The 19,958-nt window shown below is 47.1% G+C and overlaps 1 protein-coding gene across 6 annotated transcripts in view; it reads right to left on the bottom strand.

The window, feature by feature from the left end:
* Positions 1-19,958, bottom strand: part of LOC138582670 (protocadherin alpha-C2-like) — a 935,357-nt gene that overhangs the window by 623,745 nt on the left and 291,654 nt on the right. The window contains exon 1 of one of the 6 annotated variants that reach the window (XM_069654193.1): positions 15,892-18,433. The exons of 4 other annotated variants lie outside the window; for them this stretch is intronic. In XM_069654193.1, coding sequence (XP_069510294.1) covers positions 15,892-18,426 — 2,535 coding nt within the window. In that variant the 5' untranslated portion in view covers positions 18,427-18,433. Of the gene's footprint in view, positions 1-5,291; positions 7,813-15,891; positions 18,434-19,958 lie in introns of those variants that run through there. One more of the 6 variants, XM_069654200.1, reaches the window with a different exon arrangement.

A 19,958-nucleotide genomic window follows, 5' to 3' on the forward strand; every position in this document is an offset into this window, starting at 1 on the left:
CAATGCCACAAAATCAGCAGTAAAGTCCCAACGGCACGCTGTCTGGCAGCTTGCTACAACCCCTTTAGATTTTACAACAGCTCCATGTCCCAATCGTGGGTATCAGATAATAAAGTCCCCATACATAATGTCACCGGAAAAAGCCATTGGCGGCATTATATATATATGGGGATGGGTTGCAGGGAGGTCCCCTACTGCCCTTGTAAAAAAACAAAAATAATTTGCGGGTTGCTGGGTTGTACATCGCATCTTCCATGTAATAATGTCTCTGTAAAAAAAACTGCAACATTTTTGTCAGGAGACATTTTTGCGGGGACATTATTACATGGAACCCAATTGTGGTAATCCAAATTGGCCTTTGGCCAGTTTGATTATGGTGTTTAAGCACTTGTCGACGCGAAGATTGCCCCTTGCTCTCAACGCCTGTAGATTTATCATATCTCCTTTAATCATTGCCAAGACAGCCTCAATGCGCCCGAACTGATTTTCTAATAGCCTTTCCTCTGAACTAGAAACACTCGAGCACTTTGAAAAAACATGATAAAAATACTGCACTCACACTTATGCAATGTGTGGTGAGGGTATGGTCGTCTTAGTACTCAGCAACAAAGAGGGCTTGCAAAGGAAACGTTCGGCCATCTCCTCAGCATTAAAATTGTGATATTATAGGCATTTAAATCACCTTTTTGTTTCCCCCTAATCTATTCCGATCAAATGAAGGCCATAGCTTCTCTTAACACATTAATTTGTGCTTAAACCCGCCAGCCAAACGTACCTTTGTGTGCATCTAGCTTTGTGTGCGAGTGTGTGAGTGTGAACATGGCGAGATGCTGAATGCTCGACTTCAGGAGAATGCTTGGGGGATGTCAGAGGCAACCAAAACTAGGGTTCCCGCTGAGGAAAGGGAGCAAGTTGGCAAGAGGCGAAGCAACCAGTAATCTCCAGATGCGGGGGTTGGTGGGCTTCCAGGACTGTGATTACCAACATTTCCAAAGGGTTTCTAGGGAGTAACCAACTGAGTAAGTTTTAGCTTAATTTTATCTGGTAAAGAAAGGATATGGGAATGAGCCATACTGAGCAACGCTTGATGCTTCTGTTGTGAAGCAGTGATTGAATGAGGAATGCCTGAAACAGCACATTCCACAACTCAGGTGTGAGCTTGTATGTGTAAAGCGCCACAGGTCATCGCTGTGTGTTTCAGGGCACTGTTTTGAAATGTTACACTTGAGCAGACAGTTTTGCTGCCCTGACCTAAAGGAACAAACACACGTGAGACCACTTAGCAACTGCAAAAGACGGAATGTTAGAATCAAAGACCGTTCCCATCTCAATCAAGCGGGGAAGAGAATGGCCAGGGAATCACAAGTAGAAGATAAAAGTGGAGCTAAACACAGGATACCTGGACTTCTGCATCCCACTAAACTCAACGTGCCTCAAAAGAAGGTGAGCAAAGTCTTGCCCAAGAACATTGGCTCAAGGCTGGAGTCTGAAGGTGCTACTTCAGGGTGCGGGTTTCAACGAGACCAATCCAAAGCGGTATCCAAAGAAAGGTGATGCTAAACACAGAACAAATGCATTATCTACTTTAAGCTAAGAAATGAGATGGGCTTCTGGAGGGTCAGGCCATCATATGGCAGATGCTGAGTCCGCAGGGAAAACTTCACAATGAGTGATTCTTCCCAAGCAGCTTTCCCTGTAGTAGTTCTCATGTGGGCTCAAAAGCACTTAGAAAGTTTGATGGTCCATAGTATCTCTTGTCAGGTCTCACAAATTGTATTATTGGTATTAATGGTTCTTTTGTAAAGTAATGTCCACACTTTGGACAGATACATGTGGTTCTGCATCACGTAGATGCTGCGATTACAACAATGATCCTGGTTAGGTCATGAAACTTGCTATCGGTGCAGATTTATCAGTGGTTTTAAGCATTTGGAGGGAAGGAAAGTCCTCAAAATAGCAAAGTCCAGAAACGAATGCTGTCTGGCATGAGCAGCAGTGGTTCGAACTTCATTAGCTCTCAGTTTCTTCATCAGTGCTTTGAGCATCTAGGTCGCCGGTAGAAATCCCTTGCATGCTTCTAAAACTGTGACGTTTGGATTAAGAAGGAGGCAGTTCCACAGCATCTCAACAAGAGCGGCTGAGGAAACCACAACAATATGGCATTGCTTCTCATATCTTTTATGCATTATTTGGTCCCATAAATTACTTTTTTTGTGCTCAATCCTCGGACAGGCATAGGCCTGGTAGGAACCCGGCGCTGCAATGGTGCGTGTGAAGTGTCGCTGATCAATGTGTCTTGCAATTCACACCTTTTCTTGCAACTAGTTAGTTCTTCATTGACACGTGATCCACAACCTAATTTCTTTTAATTAAATAGAATTGAACAAAGCTCAACTCTATGACCATTTAACAAATTCATATTTTGTTAAGAGTTTAATGCACACCATAGGGTAATACTCTCTGTGGAAACATCTTCTTGAACTGACATTTCCCAGGGACATGGTAGCCCTATTGGGCCAGCATTTAGGCAGGTCACATTCTTGATGGTGGCCAGGCAAAGAGTAGGAAAACCCACAAGGAACAGTTTCTATCCCACAAATGTACTCCTTGGTAAGTACAGGTTTTTACTTGAAATCTTTATAGGAAAGGGATCTGCAACCTTTGCTTCACCAGTTTGTTTGGACTACAACTCCCAACAGCCCCAGCTAGCAAAGTCAATGGGAGACATCAAAAGAGCCACAGGTTGCAGACCCTCGTTATAGAAAGAACGGTTTTGTGGCTTGGGGTAATCTTACACCTCTAATGAAACCAATCCATGGGTCCCAAAATGGAGCAACCCAAATATAGACACTGGGGAATCTAAAAGAATGAAATCACACAAAGGTTTCTCACAAACAGCTGATATAGCCTTCCTGACTTTCCAGTGATGCAACATGCATCTGTGTGCACTACATACGGGGATTTGTAGTACAGCTAATATTCCCCACGTTCTTGGAAGAGAGGATGAACTTGAGTGTTTGTAAAACAAGCGGACCCTACTCAAGGAAGTAAGTGGGCTTCTCTACTGTGAAAGGTGCTTCCATTATTTCACAACTGGAGCCATGTCCTAGAGCTCTTTTGAACACAGCAGCAGGCCTCTTCCAAAGAATAGCGGAGAAACAACAGCATCCTGATAGGTCATGAGGTATCCAGTAGTGAGCTTTGGGGTTCCTGCGTCCAATTAGATTCTCTCATTCATCGTTGGACTGGTCTCATCTCTTTCCACTGGTGAGGGCAACGGCCCATCTTTGAGTGTTTTTCTAGAGACAGAATTCCATTCCAGTGGGTTGAAATGTACACACTGATATTAAACATTGGGTAGTAGAAAAACATGTAGGTTTTGCAAAATCATCACGTGTCTCCTTTCAGGCGCGTTATCTGACAATCTCACGCACCAAAAGCTTTATTGCGATGCCCGATGCTACCTTTTTTCAGGTATCACCGAGATTAAGGGGGTGTTCAATGCAATGTTTGAATTAAGCCGGCTCGCTGGCAGACCTTTCCGTCACACTGTCTGCGCACTCTAAATTTGCTCTGCTCCTTTCTTTACTCATGGGCAGAAAGAGTGGTTTAGCCAGATTTCATAACGGAATGAACAGTGGGTTTGCATTGCTAAAGATCGGGTTCACAAAATGCATCACATGAGACGTGATGCTGAAGTTACGCATTGTTTCCATTGCAAGTGGTGAACATGTGTTAAATACGGTCTCGCACGTGAGCATCCACGTTCATAACTATGTCCTAAACAGCATCTTGCAGTTATGTTGTGAAATAACTGGGACATGATCACATTACTCATCGTTGATGGGTTGTTGGACTGAAAGGCACACAAACAAGAACACATTTAGCAAAGTTCTCAAAGAGGACCCCCTGCCTCATCATTTTCAACAAGCGTCCAACTCTTTCAGGGAACACAAGGACTCTGTGCACGTGCCGACAGCATAATCTCAACGTACTGCTGTGCTATCTAGAAGCAGAGAGGTTGACTGCTCCATGACCACATTTAATCTCTGTGTACAGACAAGGACATTTGACCATACAGTAGCAAAATAAATATCTATACCTGCAAATGGGGATCCTCCTGTCATGCACTAGGAGCAAAGTTAAATGCACAAAACTGCTTACTAGCTTAAGGAAGGTCATACAAAATACCAATGCAGCAATATGAAACTATTTACGAACTGAACGCTGGAAAGTAGAGCACGTACAGAAAATAAGGCTACAATGTAAAGTTAGTGAAACGTACAACTCTGCCTGTGGAAACCCGCAGAAGGCAGCCAATGATCCAGGCTTGCGGTTCACTGCAGTAGTCCATGAGCAATGCAGCCCTGCTACACCTACTCTGACATTAACGTGAAACAAGCCAGGTTCACATGTGCACAATTACCCACAATTGAAAACATGTCAGTTACCAGGAAATGAACACCAGACAAACATCTCAGAAACAGCTTTTGTAAATAAATGTCCAGAAAGTCAAAAAAGCAAAGCTAAAACACAAAGGGTCAGTCTTGGTAAAATCCACGGCCCATATGTTGTTACAATCCATGGGGTACTGATTACATGCGAGGCTCAACCAATCAAAATTTAGTTAATCTCACTAACGATTGAACTCCTGTGCCAGGTCCCATTTGTTACAGCCGCAGAAATTCTATGCAAAATACTGTGTGACAACCTCAGTCTCAGTTCAGCTCAACAGTCCGTGCTGGCGTGTGTGGTGCTCGTGTGTATGTTGATCTTGGCATGCATGGCAGTGCGCCCGGTTTTCAAGATGAGGCACGGGAAGGTGTTGGCACATGGAAAGAATCACTCTCCTCCACCAATCCCAAGGTGATTTTTGGGGCTGGTGGGTGCTTGAAATACATGTGAGCCAAAATGATTTACATTTTTAAATAAATGTACACATCAAAATATTTTATATAAGCATGGCATATAAAAATGTAAAACGAATATTAAAATGTTGAAGAAACCAGAAAATAGATAGATTCCTGTGAAATTATTAAGTGTGTTACATCCACAGTTTGTTAAAATATACAATTGAGGCAATTGTGTTTTGCACAAAGGGTAACACAAATGTGAATTACAATCATCAATTAGAAATAACCCAATTCAAATATGGGCCTATTCGACAATCAAGCATTTGTGGACGTATTTATTAGCGAGGAGTGTAGCTCACAAACCACTTTATTACCTTTTCTTTAAATGTAATTCCTTGAATATATGCGCCCTCACACTGTTCTGTGAGTTTCTCTTACCTCAAGGGGTGTTTGTGTTGAATTTCCTTCTGCGCTGCTGTATCCCTGGAGCAGGTCTCCAACCACCCCTCCATTGGCTGAGCCCGGATCGATCAGCCTCGACTTGCGGATGGTGAGGTTGCATTCCGAGGACTGCGTGGTCAGGTACAGGTTATACTGCTGCCCTTGCGACTGCACCAACGACCAGTTTCCTACAGCATCCGGGCAGAAGTCTGCCTTCTCGGTTCTTCCGCTCTCATTTCTACCTTTGATGTAATGTAAAGCAGTGAAAAGTACTATGCAGAATATAAAAATACTTGAGATGAAAGCTATTGAGATAATTAAGTAGGAATTCAGGTTGCTGAGGTCGTTTTGATTCTTGTCCAACTGTCTGAGATCTGATTTCACTTCTGGGTTAATTTCTTCCAGAGACAATATAAGTGTTGTTGTTGCTGAAAGGGATGGGGTCCCGTGATCTTTTACTAGGACGATGAGCTCATGCCGTTCCAAGTAACTGTCTCGCAAAGGGTGCTTGAGGCTTATTTCTCCCGTATAACGACCAATCAGGAAAGGTGTTGTGATTGTGGTTTCTTTAAACTCATAAGACAGCCATGCATTGTGCCCGGAATCTGCATCGATAGATCTCACTTTAGTCACCTTGTAACCTGTGCTCGCTGAACGCGGCACTACGATTGAGTCTGCTGAACCAATGCTCTTGGGTGATGTACCGTATATGACTGGTGGATTGTCATTTTGGTCGTGAACAAAGACTGTAACATTGGCCTTACCACTCTGGGGAGGAGACCCATAATCCCTTGCTTCCACCTGGAAGTGCAACACTTGCAGTTTCTCATAATCAAAAGGTTGAAGGCTATGAATCATCCCACTTTCTGTGTGAACAGAGAACAGGCTGAGCGCAGGCCACTCACCAATGCTGTTTTCTAACAGAGAATATCTAACGCGAGCGTTATCGCCTGCGTCCGGGTCTAGAGCCGAGACCTGGAGAATGTGCGACCCTGGCACATTATTTTCTGGAATACTGATTACATAAGATAGCTCTGAGAAGGCGGGGGGGTTGTCATTTACATCAGACACCACAACCACAATGTTTTTCATGGCGGACAGCGAGGGAGAGCCGCCATCTGTGGCAAGGAGTGTGATATTGTACACTGAAACTAGCTCGCGGTCTAGAGGGTCCTTGACCACCAGTGAGTAATGATTTGCATATTTTGACTCTAATGCAAATGGAAACTCTTTGGACATTCTACAGCGAACATCCCCATTCCCCCCAGAGTCTTTATCAGTCACTGTGAACAGGGCAACGACCAGCCTAGGCTGAGCGTCCTCCCTGATGGGGCTGGAAACGGAAGTCACTTCAATTTCTGGGGCATTGTCATTGAGGTCAATAATTTCCACCAGGACCTTGCAATGACCGGTCATCGATGGGGAGCCCTTGTCTTCCCCTTGCACGTAGAGTTCATGCAAACTTGCATCTTCAAAATCTAGCAGACCGTGAACTCGTATTTCGCCACTTTCCGCATCAATGGAAAACAGCTGCGCAGTGCCCGAGAGTGAGCGACTGCTGAATGAGTAGACAATGTCTGCATTGCCACCTTCATCCAGATCGGTAGCATTTAGTTTTATAAGAAAACTGTCTGCAGGTGTGTTTTCTGGCACCGTTACCCTGTACACTGCTTTATCAAACACAGGAGGGTTGTCATTGACATCCTGAACATGGATGATAATTTCAGATGTACCCGATCTCTTTGGAGCTCCCCCGTCTGCAGCTGTGATTGTCAGGTGGTGTTCTCGTATCTGCTCCCTGTCTAGAGCTTTGGCCAGCACAAGCATCAGAGATTTGCTCTCAGAGCCGCTGATGTCGGCTTCCAGGGTAAAGAATTCGCTGGGGCTAAGATGGTACGTGTGCAGGGCATTCGTACCAACGTCCGGATCAGAGGCTCCCTCTAGCGGGAAATGAGCGCCAGGCTGCGTTACCTCAGTGATTGTAAACCGACTTTCACTCGCAGGGAATTGAGGCGCGTTGTCATTTATATCCACGATTTCTACTTCCAGGCGATGAAATTCCAAAGGATTCTCCATCAGAACCTCCAGATTTAACACACATGAAGGAATCGTGCCGCACAGAGCTTCCCTGTCTATTATTTCTCTAGTCAATAAAGCCCCGGTCCTTATGTTGGCCTCGAAATATTGCATTTTAGTTTTGTAATTCATCCGTAATTTCCGTCGATGCAAATCTCTCACATTCACCCCCAGGTCGCGTGCGATGTTCCCCACGGCCGTGCCTGCCCCCGACTCCTCCAGCACCGAGTACCGAACGGGCCCCGCAGCTTCTCCTCTGCAGCAAAGAAGCAAACCGGAAAAAACAAAAATCCCCGGGAGAATCCAGTGCTTGGCTGCAAAACCCATGCCAGAGAGCAGGAGGCCCGGCCAGCGTCCTCTGCTCCAAGGGGTGCCCAAATGACCTCCTGCTGTCACCCAGGTCTGAAGCCCTCTCCCGAAAGCAGCGCTGCAGCCTCCTCCTCCCGCGGCTCCCATCAGAATACAGGCTCCCCGCAACCACGGCCAGACAAAGGGCTGCACGCCGCTCCATGCGTTTAGCGGTGAGCAGCGCCACCGTGTGTCCAATGTTAGACACGTTCGTTTCGTGTATGTGATGCTTTAGATTCCACAACACTTCTTTTTTTACATTTATTAATCAAATGTTTAAACTTGTTTGGGACTATATATCGCCTTCCATTTACGTGAAAAGTCGCTATTCGGTGATTGATCTGATACAAATGTGCGAGTGGTGCGTTTAGTATAGTTTGCTTTTTAGCGCACCTGTATTTCTGTTGTCAAGACATTAAAAGTGCAAACTCCACAGAGTTTTGCCGGTGCCACCTTGGCTGCACTGCCAGGTTAGGCCTGCCTCCTGATTACCCTGGAAGAGCTTGATCCGTGTTATAGGGAGGACCGTCCTTAAATCGCCACCAAGTATGTAAATTACAGGCCCGCATTCAGAATCCCAGCGTGCAATGCCGTTGAAATATTGTGCATTTCTTTTTTGTACGCATGACAGCATTCTGACATTTTAAGGTGAAAAATGGTACTCGAGCAGGCACACCGGTGCAGCCCTCCACCTGCACGAGACGTCTGAACTAAGCTATGAGAGCATGACTCCACGGGCTGGCGCATTCCTGCCCAGGCGGGCTTTGTGGCCGAGTTGCAGCTTGGGTATTTATGAACATCGAGCAAGGGGTGAATGTCTGCACGCACATTCACAGCCAGGGACACTTAGTCCACAATATCAAAATGCACGGGAATCGCTTAAGCTAACACTGCTCACCCTTAGGGTGTGCATTCAGGGAATCTCACTGACGGGGCCCTTGAGGTGGCCCTGTGCCTGGGTGGCTTGTGAACTCCAGGTCACATTATGACTTTGATATGATATATTATTTCTAACACACTTAATATCAAGAGGTTTCTAAGCGCGGACCCGGGATCCAACCCGTGTTGCTCCGTGTCGTCTTGTTTCCAAGGCGAGCATGTTGCCGCTGAACTATCCTCCCGAGACAACATATGGTTTGGCTCAGGGGAGTAGGAGCCGGAGAGGCTGGTACCACGCTGTCGACGGGGAACCTATATCTATCTCGCTTTCCTGAGTGAGGGGATTAAAAGAGAAGTAACCCCTCCCCCACACACTTTCTCGAGTGGAGAGTGCAGGGATGAAGGCCTCACGGGGGAATTCTCTGCTCACCTGCTGCCCCAAAGACATGGGTAAAGGGCCCGTGTTCATTTCAGCGTCTCAGCATCTCCAAATGTTGAAATGCAAAGGCAAATAATCTGCTGCACTGCCAATTGGCAGCCATCTTACATCAGTGAGACTGGAGCAGGAGGGCGTTTCTGAAGCTACAGGAAGTTTGCAAATTGACAGCCACCATTTTCTGTTCTAAGTGAGTGGGTGAGAATCTCTCTGCAGTGAACCACATGCTACTCCTTCATCCTGTGGAGAGAACAGGGTTCGTCTCCCCATTGTGTAATGATGTCCCCGCTGAACATATGGTAACGTTGTTCATTAACAGGAGAACGGGTGGCTGTTCGGAACTCTGGCCACGAGATCATCAGGCCTGTTTTAAATGAGAGATATTTGGGTCACCTCGTTTCATTTACATATGCCCTCGTTGTTCACTGCGCTGAAGCGAAGGCCATGGCATTTCTTGTAAATTTCACAAACTTTCCCTTAAGTTCTGTGGAGGCCTGGAAGCCACACAATGGCTCTGATCAACTAACGCTGAGTACATGTTAACAGCCACCTGCTGAACTCCGCCAGCTAACGGTGCACCGGATGGCAGGAGTATTCCGGACTACAGTTCCAGTCCAGGGCCCGGGGGCAATTCTCAAAGGACTCTCCTGGGGTGAAAGACTGGACAGGCCCAGCAAGTTGACATGGGCCCGAGTATCACAATTTCCCGACCCAAGAGCTCATAGAGAGAAACCGCCCTTGCACTTTTAATGTCATTTCATCTGATAAGAAAGCAAAGGTGCCTGTAAAGAAATGATCAGCCCGTGCGACGTGGTTGCAAAAAAATCAAATAACGAAAGTCTAAAAGCTGACATTCTAGAATCTAGGAGAACACGTGGGAGAGGTCAGCTTTTGGGGGGAGGGAGGGTTCCTGCGTTCCTAACCTGCAGGGCCATGGGCCTGTGACAGCACTAAGCATCTGCCGAAGAAGAAATGGGAGAAGAAACAAGAGCTCACCTGTCAGTTTGGCCAGAAGGAGACATGTAATGGAATCCCTGGGCAAAGTGGGTGGGACATATAGGGGTGAGGTACGTATGCAGTATCCTAAATTCATCTGTTCCAAACAGGTGTGAGGCCACGCCTTGATAAGAAACCCTTGGCTCTCCTTTGGGTAGCACTGCCGTGCTGAGGTCGTACGCCTGCAAGAGGTACTAGGGGATGCAGGGATCCGCAAGCCTATTGCAACGTATGCGCTGAGTAGAACGTCGAAATACAGATGATCGCCAACAAGTATTACATCAACAACTAATGCCCATTGACTTATTAAATGAGCAAACAGTAACAACACACGGTGATGAGGATATTCCTTTCCTTTGCAATAGGAATTGGGCTAAGAGTCCATGATGAATTATTACAATAATCGCAAATGACAGTCCTTGGAAATGAACACGAGTGAAATAAAATGTCAAGTGTTGACCGATGTCCCGAGTCGGTCAAGAATTTGATATGAGCAGGACTTTGCGAAGGTCTAGAGGGCATGTGGCAAATGCCGTGACTGCTGAAAAGAGTTGCCCTTAGTCTTCCTTGCAGTGCAACATTCCCTGTATTCCTTTTCACATGGGCCCAGAGACTCATGGAAGGATCATGAGTCAAACAGGCCTCACTGTGCCTCCATTGGCATTCATGGCTCTTTTGGATATGCACACTTTTGGAAGGTTCTTGCAGTTAAGCTTCCTAAAATGCTAGGACAAGAACGTTGATCCTACTCACATCATCAAACTCACAATGGGGCAGAATTCCATACCTCAGCCAGCATTTGAAAGTGAATGCAATTGCACCAAACAGCAAAGTACAGATACTGAAGTTGTCTGGTGTCCAGCAGCAGTTGTGCAAATGTGAGAGTCATCTCTGCGTTCTCATCAGTGACTAGAGATTATAGGCCAGCCCCGCCATAAGCAGTCTCGTGCGTCTCCACTGTAAACTCTTAGCTTGGCTGGGGAAACTCTCACACCCTCTCAGAAAGAGTGGCTCAGGACATCACAATTACCAGGCACAGATTCTCATATTGTATAGGAGCTTAGCTTCCAGTGGGCAGATGAGTTTAAATGTACCACCGATTTGTCACAATGGTAACGCTGGGCAGGGTGACCAAGCAAAGAGCAGGCAGACCCAATCTTGAAAATGTTATCTTTCGGAATGACTCACTGCTAAGAACAGCTTTAGACTTAAAACACGTGGCCTTGGAGATTTAAGTGGATCCATGGAGATTTAAGTGGTTAGGCTTCACATCTGGAAAAGCGTCTTTGTTTTTGGGGCTAACCTTAAATCTCCAGTGGAACCAGTCCTCGGCTTCCCTAAATTGAACACCACAAGTGTGGGCAGAGGGGATGATAAACTCAATTAAATGAATTAGTCTCTCCAACAAAAAAGTGATATAGGCTTCTCAATTCCAAGTAGAAAAAAAATAAGAGTTCTCTGGCCTGCATGTTGGGATGTGTAGAGTTGCTCATGCCCCCCGTTCTCTGCGGGTGGAGGTTGTTCTCATGCGCTTGCAAAACAAGTGCCAGAAAGTTGTCCTCGGACTCCGGCTTCAAGAATTAAGGCTGCTCCTCTAACGTGAAAGGAAGCTTCCATTACTTCACAACAGAAACCTCACCCTTCTATTTTTCGTAAAGCACCAGCGCCATTTGAGGGAATGACCGAGAAACAATGCTGACACGATTATCGAGGATTCTCCATACAGTATTTTATGTTGGTCTTCAAATACCAAATAGAGCGTTTTGGGATTTATTCCTCGAGCTGCATTCTCGCCTTCAACACAGCAGTGCTCTCTTCTCCTTCCATTAGTGGGGGAGCGGGGGATGGCAAGTCTTGCATTAGTGGGGAGTGGGGGATGGCAAGTCTTGCATTAGTGGGCAGCGGGGGATGGCAAATATTCCATTAGTCGGGAGCAGGGGATGGCAAGTCTTCCATTAGTGGGGTAGCGGGGGATGGCACGTCTTCCATTAGTGGGAAGCGTGGGGTGGCAAGTCTTCCATTAGTGGCAGAGCGGGAGATGGAAAGTCTTCCATTAGTGGGGAGCAGGGGATGGCAAGTCTTCCACTAGTGGGGGAGCGAGGAATGGCAAGTCTTCCATTAGTGGGGAGCGTGGGGTGGCAAGTCTTCCATTAGTGGCAGAGCGGGAGATGGAAAGTCTTCCATTAGTGGGGAGCAGGGGATGACAAGTCTTCCATTAGTGGGCAGCGGGAGATGGAAAGTCTTCCATTAGTGGGGAGCGGGGGATGGCAAGTCTTCCATTAGTGGGGGAGCAGGGGATGGCAAGTCTTCCATTAGTGGGGGAGCAGGGGATGGCAAGTCTTCCGTTAGTGGGGGAGCGAGGAATGGCAAGTCTTCCATTAGTGGGGAGCAGGGGATGACAAGTCTTCCATTAGTGGGGGAGCGAGGAATGGCAAGTCTTCCATTAGTGGGGAGCAGGGGATGACAAATCTTCCATTAGTGGGGAGTGGGGGATGGCAAGTCTTCCATTAGTGGGGAGCGGGGGATGGCAAGTCTTCCATTAGTGGGGAGCGGGGGATGGCATGTCTTCCATTAGTAGGGGAGCGGGGGATGGCAAGTCTTGCATTATTGGGGAGTGGGGGATGACAAGTCTTCCATTAGTGGGGAGTGGGGGATGGCAAGTCTTTCATTAGTGGGGAGCAGGGGATGGCAAGTCTTCCATTAGTGGGGTAGCGGGGGATGGCGCGTCTTCCATTAGTGGGAAGCGTGGGGTGGCAAGTCTTCCATTAGTGGCAGAGCGGGAGATGGAAAGTCTTCCATTAGTGGGGAGCAGGGGATGGCAAGTCTTGCATTAGTGGGGAGTGGGGGATGGCAAGTCTTCCATTAGTGGCAGAGCGGGAGATGGAAAGTCTTCCATTAGTGGGCAGCGGGAGATGGAAAGTCTTCCATTAGTGGGGAGCGGGGGATGGCAAGTCTTCCATTAGTGGGGGAGCAGGGGATGGCAAGTCTTCCGTTAGTGGGGGAGCGAGGAATGGCAAGTCTTCCATTAGTGGGGAGCAGGGGATGGCAAGTCTTCCATTGGTGGGGAGCGGGGGATGGCATGTCTTCCATTAGTGGGGAGTGGGGGATGGCACGTCTTCCATTAGTGGGAAGCGTGGGGTGGCAAGTCTTCCATTAGTGGGGAGCGGGGGATGGCAAGTCTTCCATTGGTGGGGAGCGGGGGATGGCATGTCTTCCATTAGTGGGGAGTGGGGGATGGCACGTCTTCCATTAGTGGGAAGCGTGGGGTGGCAAGTCTTCCATTAGTGGCAGAGCGGGAGATGGAAAGTCTTCCATTAGTGGGGAGCAGGGGATGGCAAGTCTTGCATTAGTGGGGAGTGGGGGATGGCAAGTATTCCATTAGTGGGGGAGCGAGCAATGGCAAGTCTTCCATTAGTGGGAAGCAGGGGATGACAAATCTTCCATTAGTGGGGAGTGGGGGATGGCAAGTCTTCCATTAGTGGGGAGTGGGGGATGGCATGTCTTCCATTAGTAGGGGAGCGGGGGATGGCAAGTCTTGCATTAGTGGGGAGTGGGGGATGACAAGTCTTCCGTTAGTCGGGAGTGGGGGATGGCAAGTCTTTCATTAGTGGGGAGCAGGGGATGGCAAATCTTCCATTATTGGGGTAGCGGGGGATGGCACATCTTCCATTAGTGGGAAGAGTGGGGTGGCAAGTCTTCCATTACTGGCAGAGCGGGAGATGGAAAGTCTTCCATTAATGGGGGTGCGGGGGATGGCAAGTCTTCCATTAGTGGGGAGTGGGGGATGGCAAGTCTTCCATTAGTGGGGAGTGGGGGATGGCACGTCTTCACGTCTGTTTACAGAAAGATCTCCATTCCAATGAGAATGTAGGCCCTGATATTGAACACCCGGTGGTAGAATACAAATCATCACGTTGCTGCTGTCAGGTGTGTCACCAGACAATCCAAACTACCACAACCTTTACTATGATTCCCTGTGTTAACTTTTTGTCTGATGCCATCTTAATTGCTTTGAGGGAGTCTTCAATATGAGGTTTGAATTAACTGGTGTGTTGACAGACTTATTTCAATGTACACAGAATGAGTGAGGTAGTCACATTTCACAACAGCACTGTGGATTTGCAGTTCTTAACATATTGAGGGTTCAAAAGTTTAGCAAATGCGACGAGACCCCACATTTGTGATGCTCAGGTAGGCAGCTCAGGTGTTAAGTGTCATCTCTCAAAAAGGCCAAGTCTGCACTTTGCAGGTGTGCATTCCACAGCAGTGCTGGTTTAGATTTCCGCGATCTGGGGTAAATAAATTGCTATTTATTGGGGCAATATTAACAGCTATTATAAGGGCTTAAAGGGTGGAGGCCCCATTTAGGGGAACAGAAGTGATTCTTATGACTGATTCAATTAGAAATGATGAAACCTTGTTTGCAGTGACCATATCGCGCGAGCTGCCAAATCATTGAGCATGTCCTAAATGTCATCTTAAAGGCGATAGATAATCTTTCTAAACAACTAGAACATAAGAATGTATTCATTGGTGTGGGCCGTGTGGCTGGTAACCTTAAGATCACCCACTGCTCTATTATTCAAGCGATTCTTCGAATCCCTAGGAAATACAAGGGATTGATGAACCTGTCGACAAAACACCCTCCAGTCATGTCGTAGTCATAAAAAAGCTGATGGCGACATTGACTGGTAAATGGCCATGTGCCACCGCTGTGCAGGCAGGGATTATAGGCCCCAAAAAGGGGGGGCTCCTTCAGCTGCGGACTATGAACAAGCTTAACTGATGAGTGTAAAACATTGCTTGCTCGGAGGCTTAGTAAAGGTATACCAAAGGGGCAATGGACAAACTGATTAAGAAACCCTCAAGAAAGTACAGCCAACGGGTATAGAAGCATGAGTTGCATCTGCAGAAATCTGCAGTGCACACTGAAAACTGTAAGATTACTGATTATTTCATTAGAATGTAAGGGATGCACCACAGTGACATTTAGTCCGAAATTGACAGGAAACATCAGTGGTGCGCAAGCACGCAATCACTTTGAAAACACGGAAGATATGGTAGAAAGAACTTTGAACCAGACACACACGGGAAAACAACCTTTGTTAAGAAATGGCCTGGAAATTTTAAAAAAAGAACATCTAAAATGAATGTGCGGTTTGGAAACATCAATCATCCTCAGATAATGAAAATCAACCAATTGCACACTGACTACATAACTTTAAACATTCAGAAATCAATGAATCACTCTAGCCATTGTAACTCTTCCTCACACCCTCTTTGCTACAACAGGAATCTAAGTTATAGGTCAATATTCAAACCGCTGGATGAAGTGTGGATTTTGAAATGTGTTCACTATGATATCAGTCCAGTGCTTCCGAAAGGACCAAAGAAAGGCGTGTGGATATTGAAAGAATATCCCCCCTCCGTGACCAGTAAAACGCTATTTGTTCTGTAGTCAGCATGTGCCATGCATGCCAACTAAAATGGCATATTTGAGTCAGCTTCTGCTACGAAATAATTGATATTAGAATGACATAGGTCAACTTAAATCACATATTTAACATTTTTAAACAATTACAAAATAGACTTACTTCAGCCGCATCGATCGTTTGCACAAATTAAAATAACACTGATAGCATATATTTTTCACAAAATGTTCACCCAATTCCTGTTTACGATCATCAATTAAAAAGAGCCCTAACATTGTTGTGACCTATACACAAGTCAAGGATTTGTGGGTTTGACTGTCAGCAATGAGTGCAACTTACATACATGTATGCCATATTAAAATCCTTAAGTGATTAGAATTGTTATTCATTTAGTCCATGAATTCTAAACGTCTGGGTGTATTTCTCTTACCTCAAAGGGCGCCTGGGTGGAATTTCCTTCTGCGCTGCTGTATCCCTGGAGCAGGTCTCCAACTACCCCTCCATTGGCTGAGCCCGGATCCATCAGCCTCGACTTGCGGATGGTGAGGTTGCATTCCGAGGACTGCGTGGTCAGGTACAGGTTATACTGCTGCCCTTGCGACTGCACCAACGACCAGTTTCCTACACCATCCGGGCAGAAGTCTGCCTTCTCGGTTCTTCCGCTCTCATTTCTACCTCTGATGTAATGTAAAGCAGTGAAAAGTATTATGCAGAATATAGAAATACTTGAGATGAAAGCTATTGAGATAATTAAGTGGGAATTCAGGTTGCTGAGGTAGTTGTCGTTCTTGTGCAAGAGCCTGAGATCTGATTTTACTTCCGAGTTAATTTCTACCAGCAACAAGGTAAGAGTTGTTGTTGTTGAAAGAACAGGGCTCCCATGATCCTTCACCACGATGATGAGCTCATGTCTTTCTGGGTAACTCTCGCCCAATGGGTGTCGGAGGCTGATTTCCCCTGATTTCTGGCCAATCCTTAAAGATGTTGTGATTGTCGATTCTTTAAACTCGTATGAGAGCCACGCATTGTGGCCAGAATCCGCATCAATCGCTCTTATTTTGGTCACCATGTGACCTGTGCTTGCTGACCTTGGCACAAGCACTGTGTCTTCTGAGGCAGAATTCCCAGATCCCATTTGGAATATAGTGGGCGGGTTGTCATTTTGATCTTGCACAAAGACTGTAACATTGGTCTTACAACTCAGGGAGGGAGACCCATAATCCCTTGCTTCTGCCTGAAACTGCAGCACCTGGAGTTTCTCAAAATCGAAAGGTTGAAGGGCAAAAATCACCCCTGTCTCTGTGTGAACAGAGAACAGACTTAGAACAGGCACATCATCAATGCTGTTTTCTAATAGGCCATATCTAACCCGGGCATTATCACCCATATCCGGGTCTAGAGCGGTGACCTGGAGAATTTGAAATCCAGGCATGTTATTTTCTGGAATACTGATCACATACGCCAGCTCTGAGAAGGCGGGAGGGTTGTCATTAACATCAGCTATGGTGACCACAATGTTTTTTGTGGTAGATAATGACGGTGTCCCGCCATCTGTGGCAAAGACTGTGATATTGCACTCTGAAAACATCTCACGGTCTAGAGAGTCCTCAATAACCAATGAGTAATAATTTTGATATTTTGTCTCCAACCGAAATGGAAGACCTTTGGAAATTCTGCAGTGAACTTCCCCATTCACCCCGGAATCCTTATCAGTCACTCTAAAGAGGGCAACGACTTGTCCAGGCTGCGCGTCCTCCCTCACGGGGCTGGAAATGGAAGTCACTTCAATTTCCGGGGCATTGTCGTTAAGGTCAATAATTTCCACCAGCACTTTGCAGTGAGCCGTCATGGACGGAGCACCCTTGTCTTTGGCCTGCACACGGAGTTCATGCAAAGTGGAGTCTTCAAAATCTAATAGACCTCTGACGCGTATTTCACCACTTTCCGTATCAATGGAAAATAACTGTGGTATGCCAGAGAGGGCACGATTGGTGAAAGAGTAGATAATGTCTGCATTGCTACCTTCATCGAGATCAGTAGCATTTAATTTAATAAAGGCACTGTCTGCAGGTGTGTTTTCTGGTACCTTTAACCTGTACACTGCTTTATCAAACACAGGAGGGTTGTCATTGACATCCTGAACATGGATGATAATTTCAGATGTACCCGATCTCTTTGGAGCTCCCCCGTCTGCAGCTGTGATTGTCAGGTGGTGTTCTCGTATCTGCTCCCTGTCTAAAGCTTTGGCCAGCACAAGCATCAGAGATTTGCTCTCAGAGCTGCTGATGTCGGCTTCCAGGGTAAAGAATTCGCTGGGGCTAAGATGGTACGCGTGCAGGGCATTCGTACCAACGTCCGGATCAAAGGCTCCCTCTAGCGGGAAATGGGCGCCAGGCAGCGTTAACTCAGTGATTGTAAACCGGGTTTCACTTGTGGCAAATAACGGAGCGTTGTCATTTATATCCACGATTTCTACTTCCAGGCGATGAAATTCCAAAGGATTGTCCATCAGAACCTCCAGATTTAACACACATGAAGGAATCGTGCCGCACAGAGCTTCTCTGTCTATTATTTCTTTAGTCAGTAAAGCCCCGGTCCTAATATTGACCTCGAAATACTGTGTTTTACTTTCGTAATTCATCCGAAATTTACGTCCATGCAAATCTCTCACATTCACCCCCAGGTCGTGCGCGATGTTCCCCACGGCAGTGCCTACCCCCGACTCCTCCAGCACCGAGTACCGAACGGGCCCCGCAGCTTCTCCTCTGCAGCAAAGTAGCAAACCGGTAAAAACAAAAATCCCCGGGAGAATCCAGTGCTTGGCTGCAAAACCCATGCCAGGGAGCAGGAGGCCCGGCCAGCGTCCTCTGCTCCAAGGGGTGCCCAAATGCCCTCCTGCTGTCACCCAGGTCTGAAGCCCTCTCCCGAAAGCAGCGCCGCAGCCTCCTCCTCCCGCGGCTCCCATCAGAATACAGGCTCCCCGCAACCACGGCCAGACAAAGGGCTGCACGCCGCTCCATGCGTTTAGCGGTGAGCAGCGCCACCGTGTGTCCGGAATCAGAACATTTCAACACCATAATTTACCAGTACTTCAAAGATAGAACGTTGGCTTTACAATTTCCAGAATGTCCACATCACGTTAAGATTTGCTATTGCAGATTTCCCAAGTGTATGTGTTTAGATATTACCCACCTTCACATGACCCGTGCATGCTGTCAGGTTGATTTAACATGCGCTTACAGATTTCGTACTCGGTATACCTTTCGGTTAGCGCCCCTTTGTTTTCATTACATGACATGCTACTTCAGGACAGTGATTAGCAATGCCACCTAGAGTGAACCAACCTGTTCATGTTTGCATAGCTGTTTTAGAGAGCCGTCATCCCGCAGCAAGCAATGCAGGCTCAACCCAAGCACTTACCACACATGACCCGTCTTCGCCTGCAGACATTACCTCACTTGCTTCAGCCACGCCTCCCAGCTACTGGCACTATTGCACTGACAGTCCTTCAATGCACTGGGCTTGCTTGAGCCACGCCTCTCAGCTACTGGTACTATTGCACTGACAGACCTTCACTACACTGGGCTTGCTTGAGCCACGCCTCTCAGCTACTGGTACTATTGCACTGACAGACCTTCACTACACTGGGCTTGCTTGAGCCACGCCTCTCAGGTACTGGTACTATTGCACTGACAGACCTTCACTACACTGGGCTTGCTTGAGCCACGCCTCTCAGGTACTGGTACTATTGCACTGACAGACCTTCACTACACTGGGCTTGCTTGAGCCACGCCTCTCAGGTACTGGTACTATTGCACTGACAGACCTTCACTACACTGGGCTTGCTTGAGCCACGCCTCTCAGGTACTGGTACTATTGCACCGACAGACCTTCACTACACTGGGCTTGCTTGAGCCACGCCTCTCAGGTACTGGTACTATTGCACTGACAGACCTTCACTACACTGGGCTTGCTTGAGCCACGCCTCTCAGGTACTGGTACTATTGCACTGACAGACCTTCACTACACTGGGCTTGCTTGAGCCACGCCTCCCAGCTACTGGTACTATTGCACTGACAGACCTTCACTACACTGGGCTTGCTTGAGCCACGCCTCTCAGGTACTGGTACTATTGCACTGACAGACCTTCACTGCACTGGGCTTGCTTGAGCCACGCCTCTCAGGTACTGGTACTATTGCACTGACAGACCTTCACTGCACTGGGCTTGCTTGAGCCACGCCTCTCAGGTACTGGTACTATTGCACCGACAGACCTTCACTACACTGGGCTTGCTTGAGCCACGCCTCTCAGCTACTGGCACTATTGCACCGACAGACCTCAATGCACTGGGTTTGCTTGAGCCACGCCTCCCAGCAACTGGTACTATTGCACTGACAGACCTTCACTACACTGGGCTTGCTTGAGCCACGCCTCTCAGGTACTGGTACTATTGCACCGACAGACCTTCACTACACTGGGCTTGCTTGAGCCACGCC

This window comes from Ambystoma mexicanum, chromosome 3q (genome assembly GCF_040938575.1).
Source record: "Ambystoma mexicanum isolate Mex_15411 chromosome 3q, UKY_AmexF1_1, whole genome shotgun sequence".
Taxonomy (NCBI): domain Eukaryota; kingdom Metazoa; phylum Chordata; class Amphibia; order Caudata; family Ambystomatidae; genus Ambystoma; species Ambystoma mexicanum.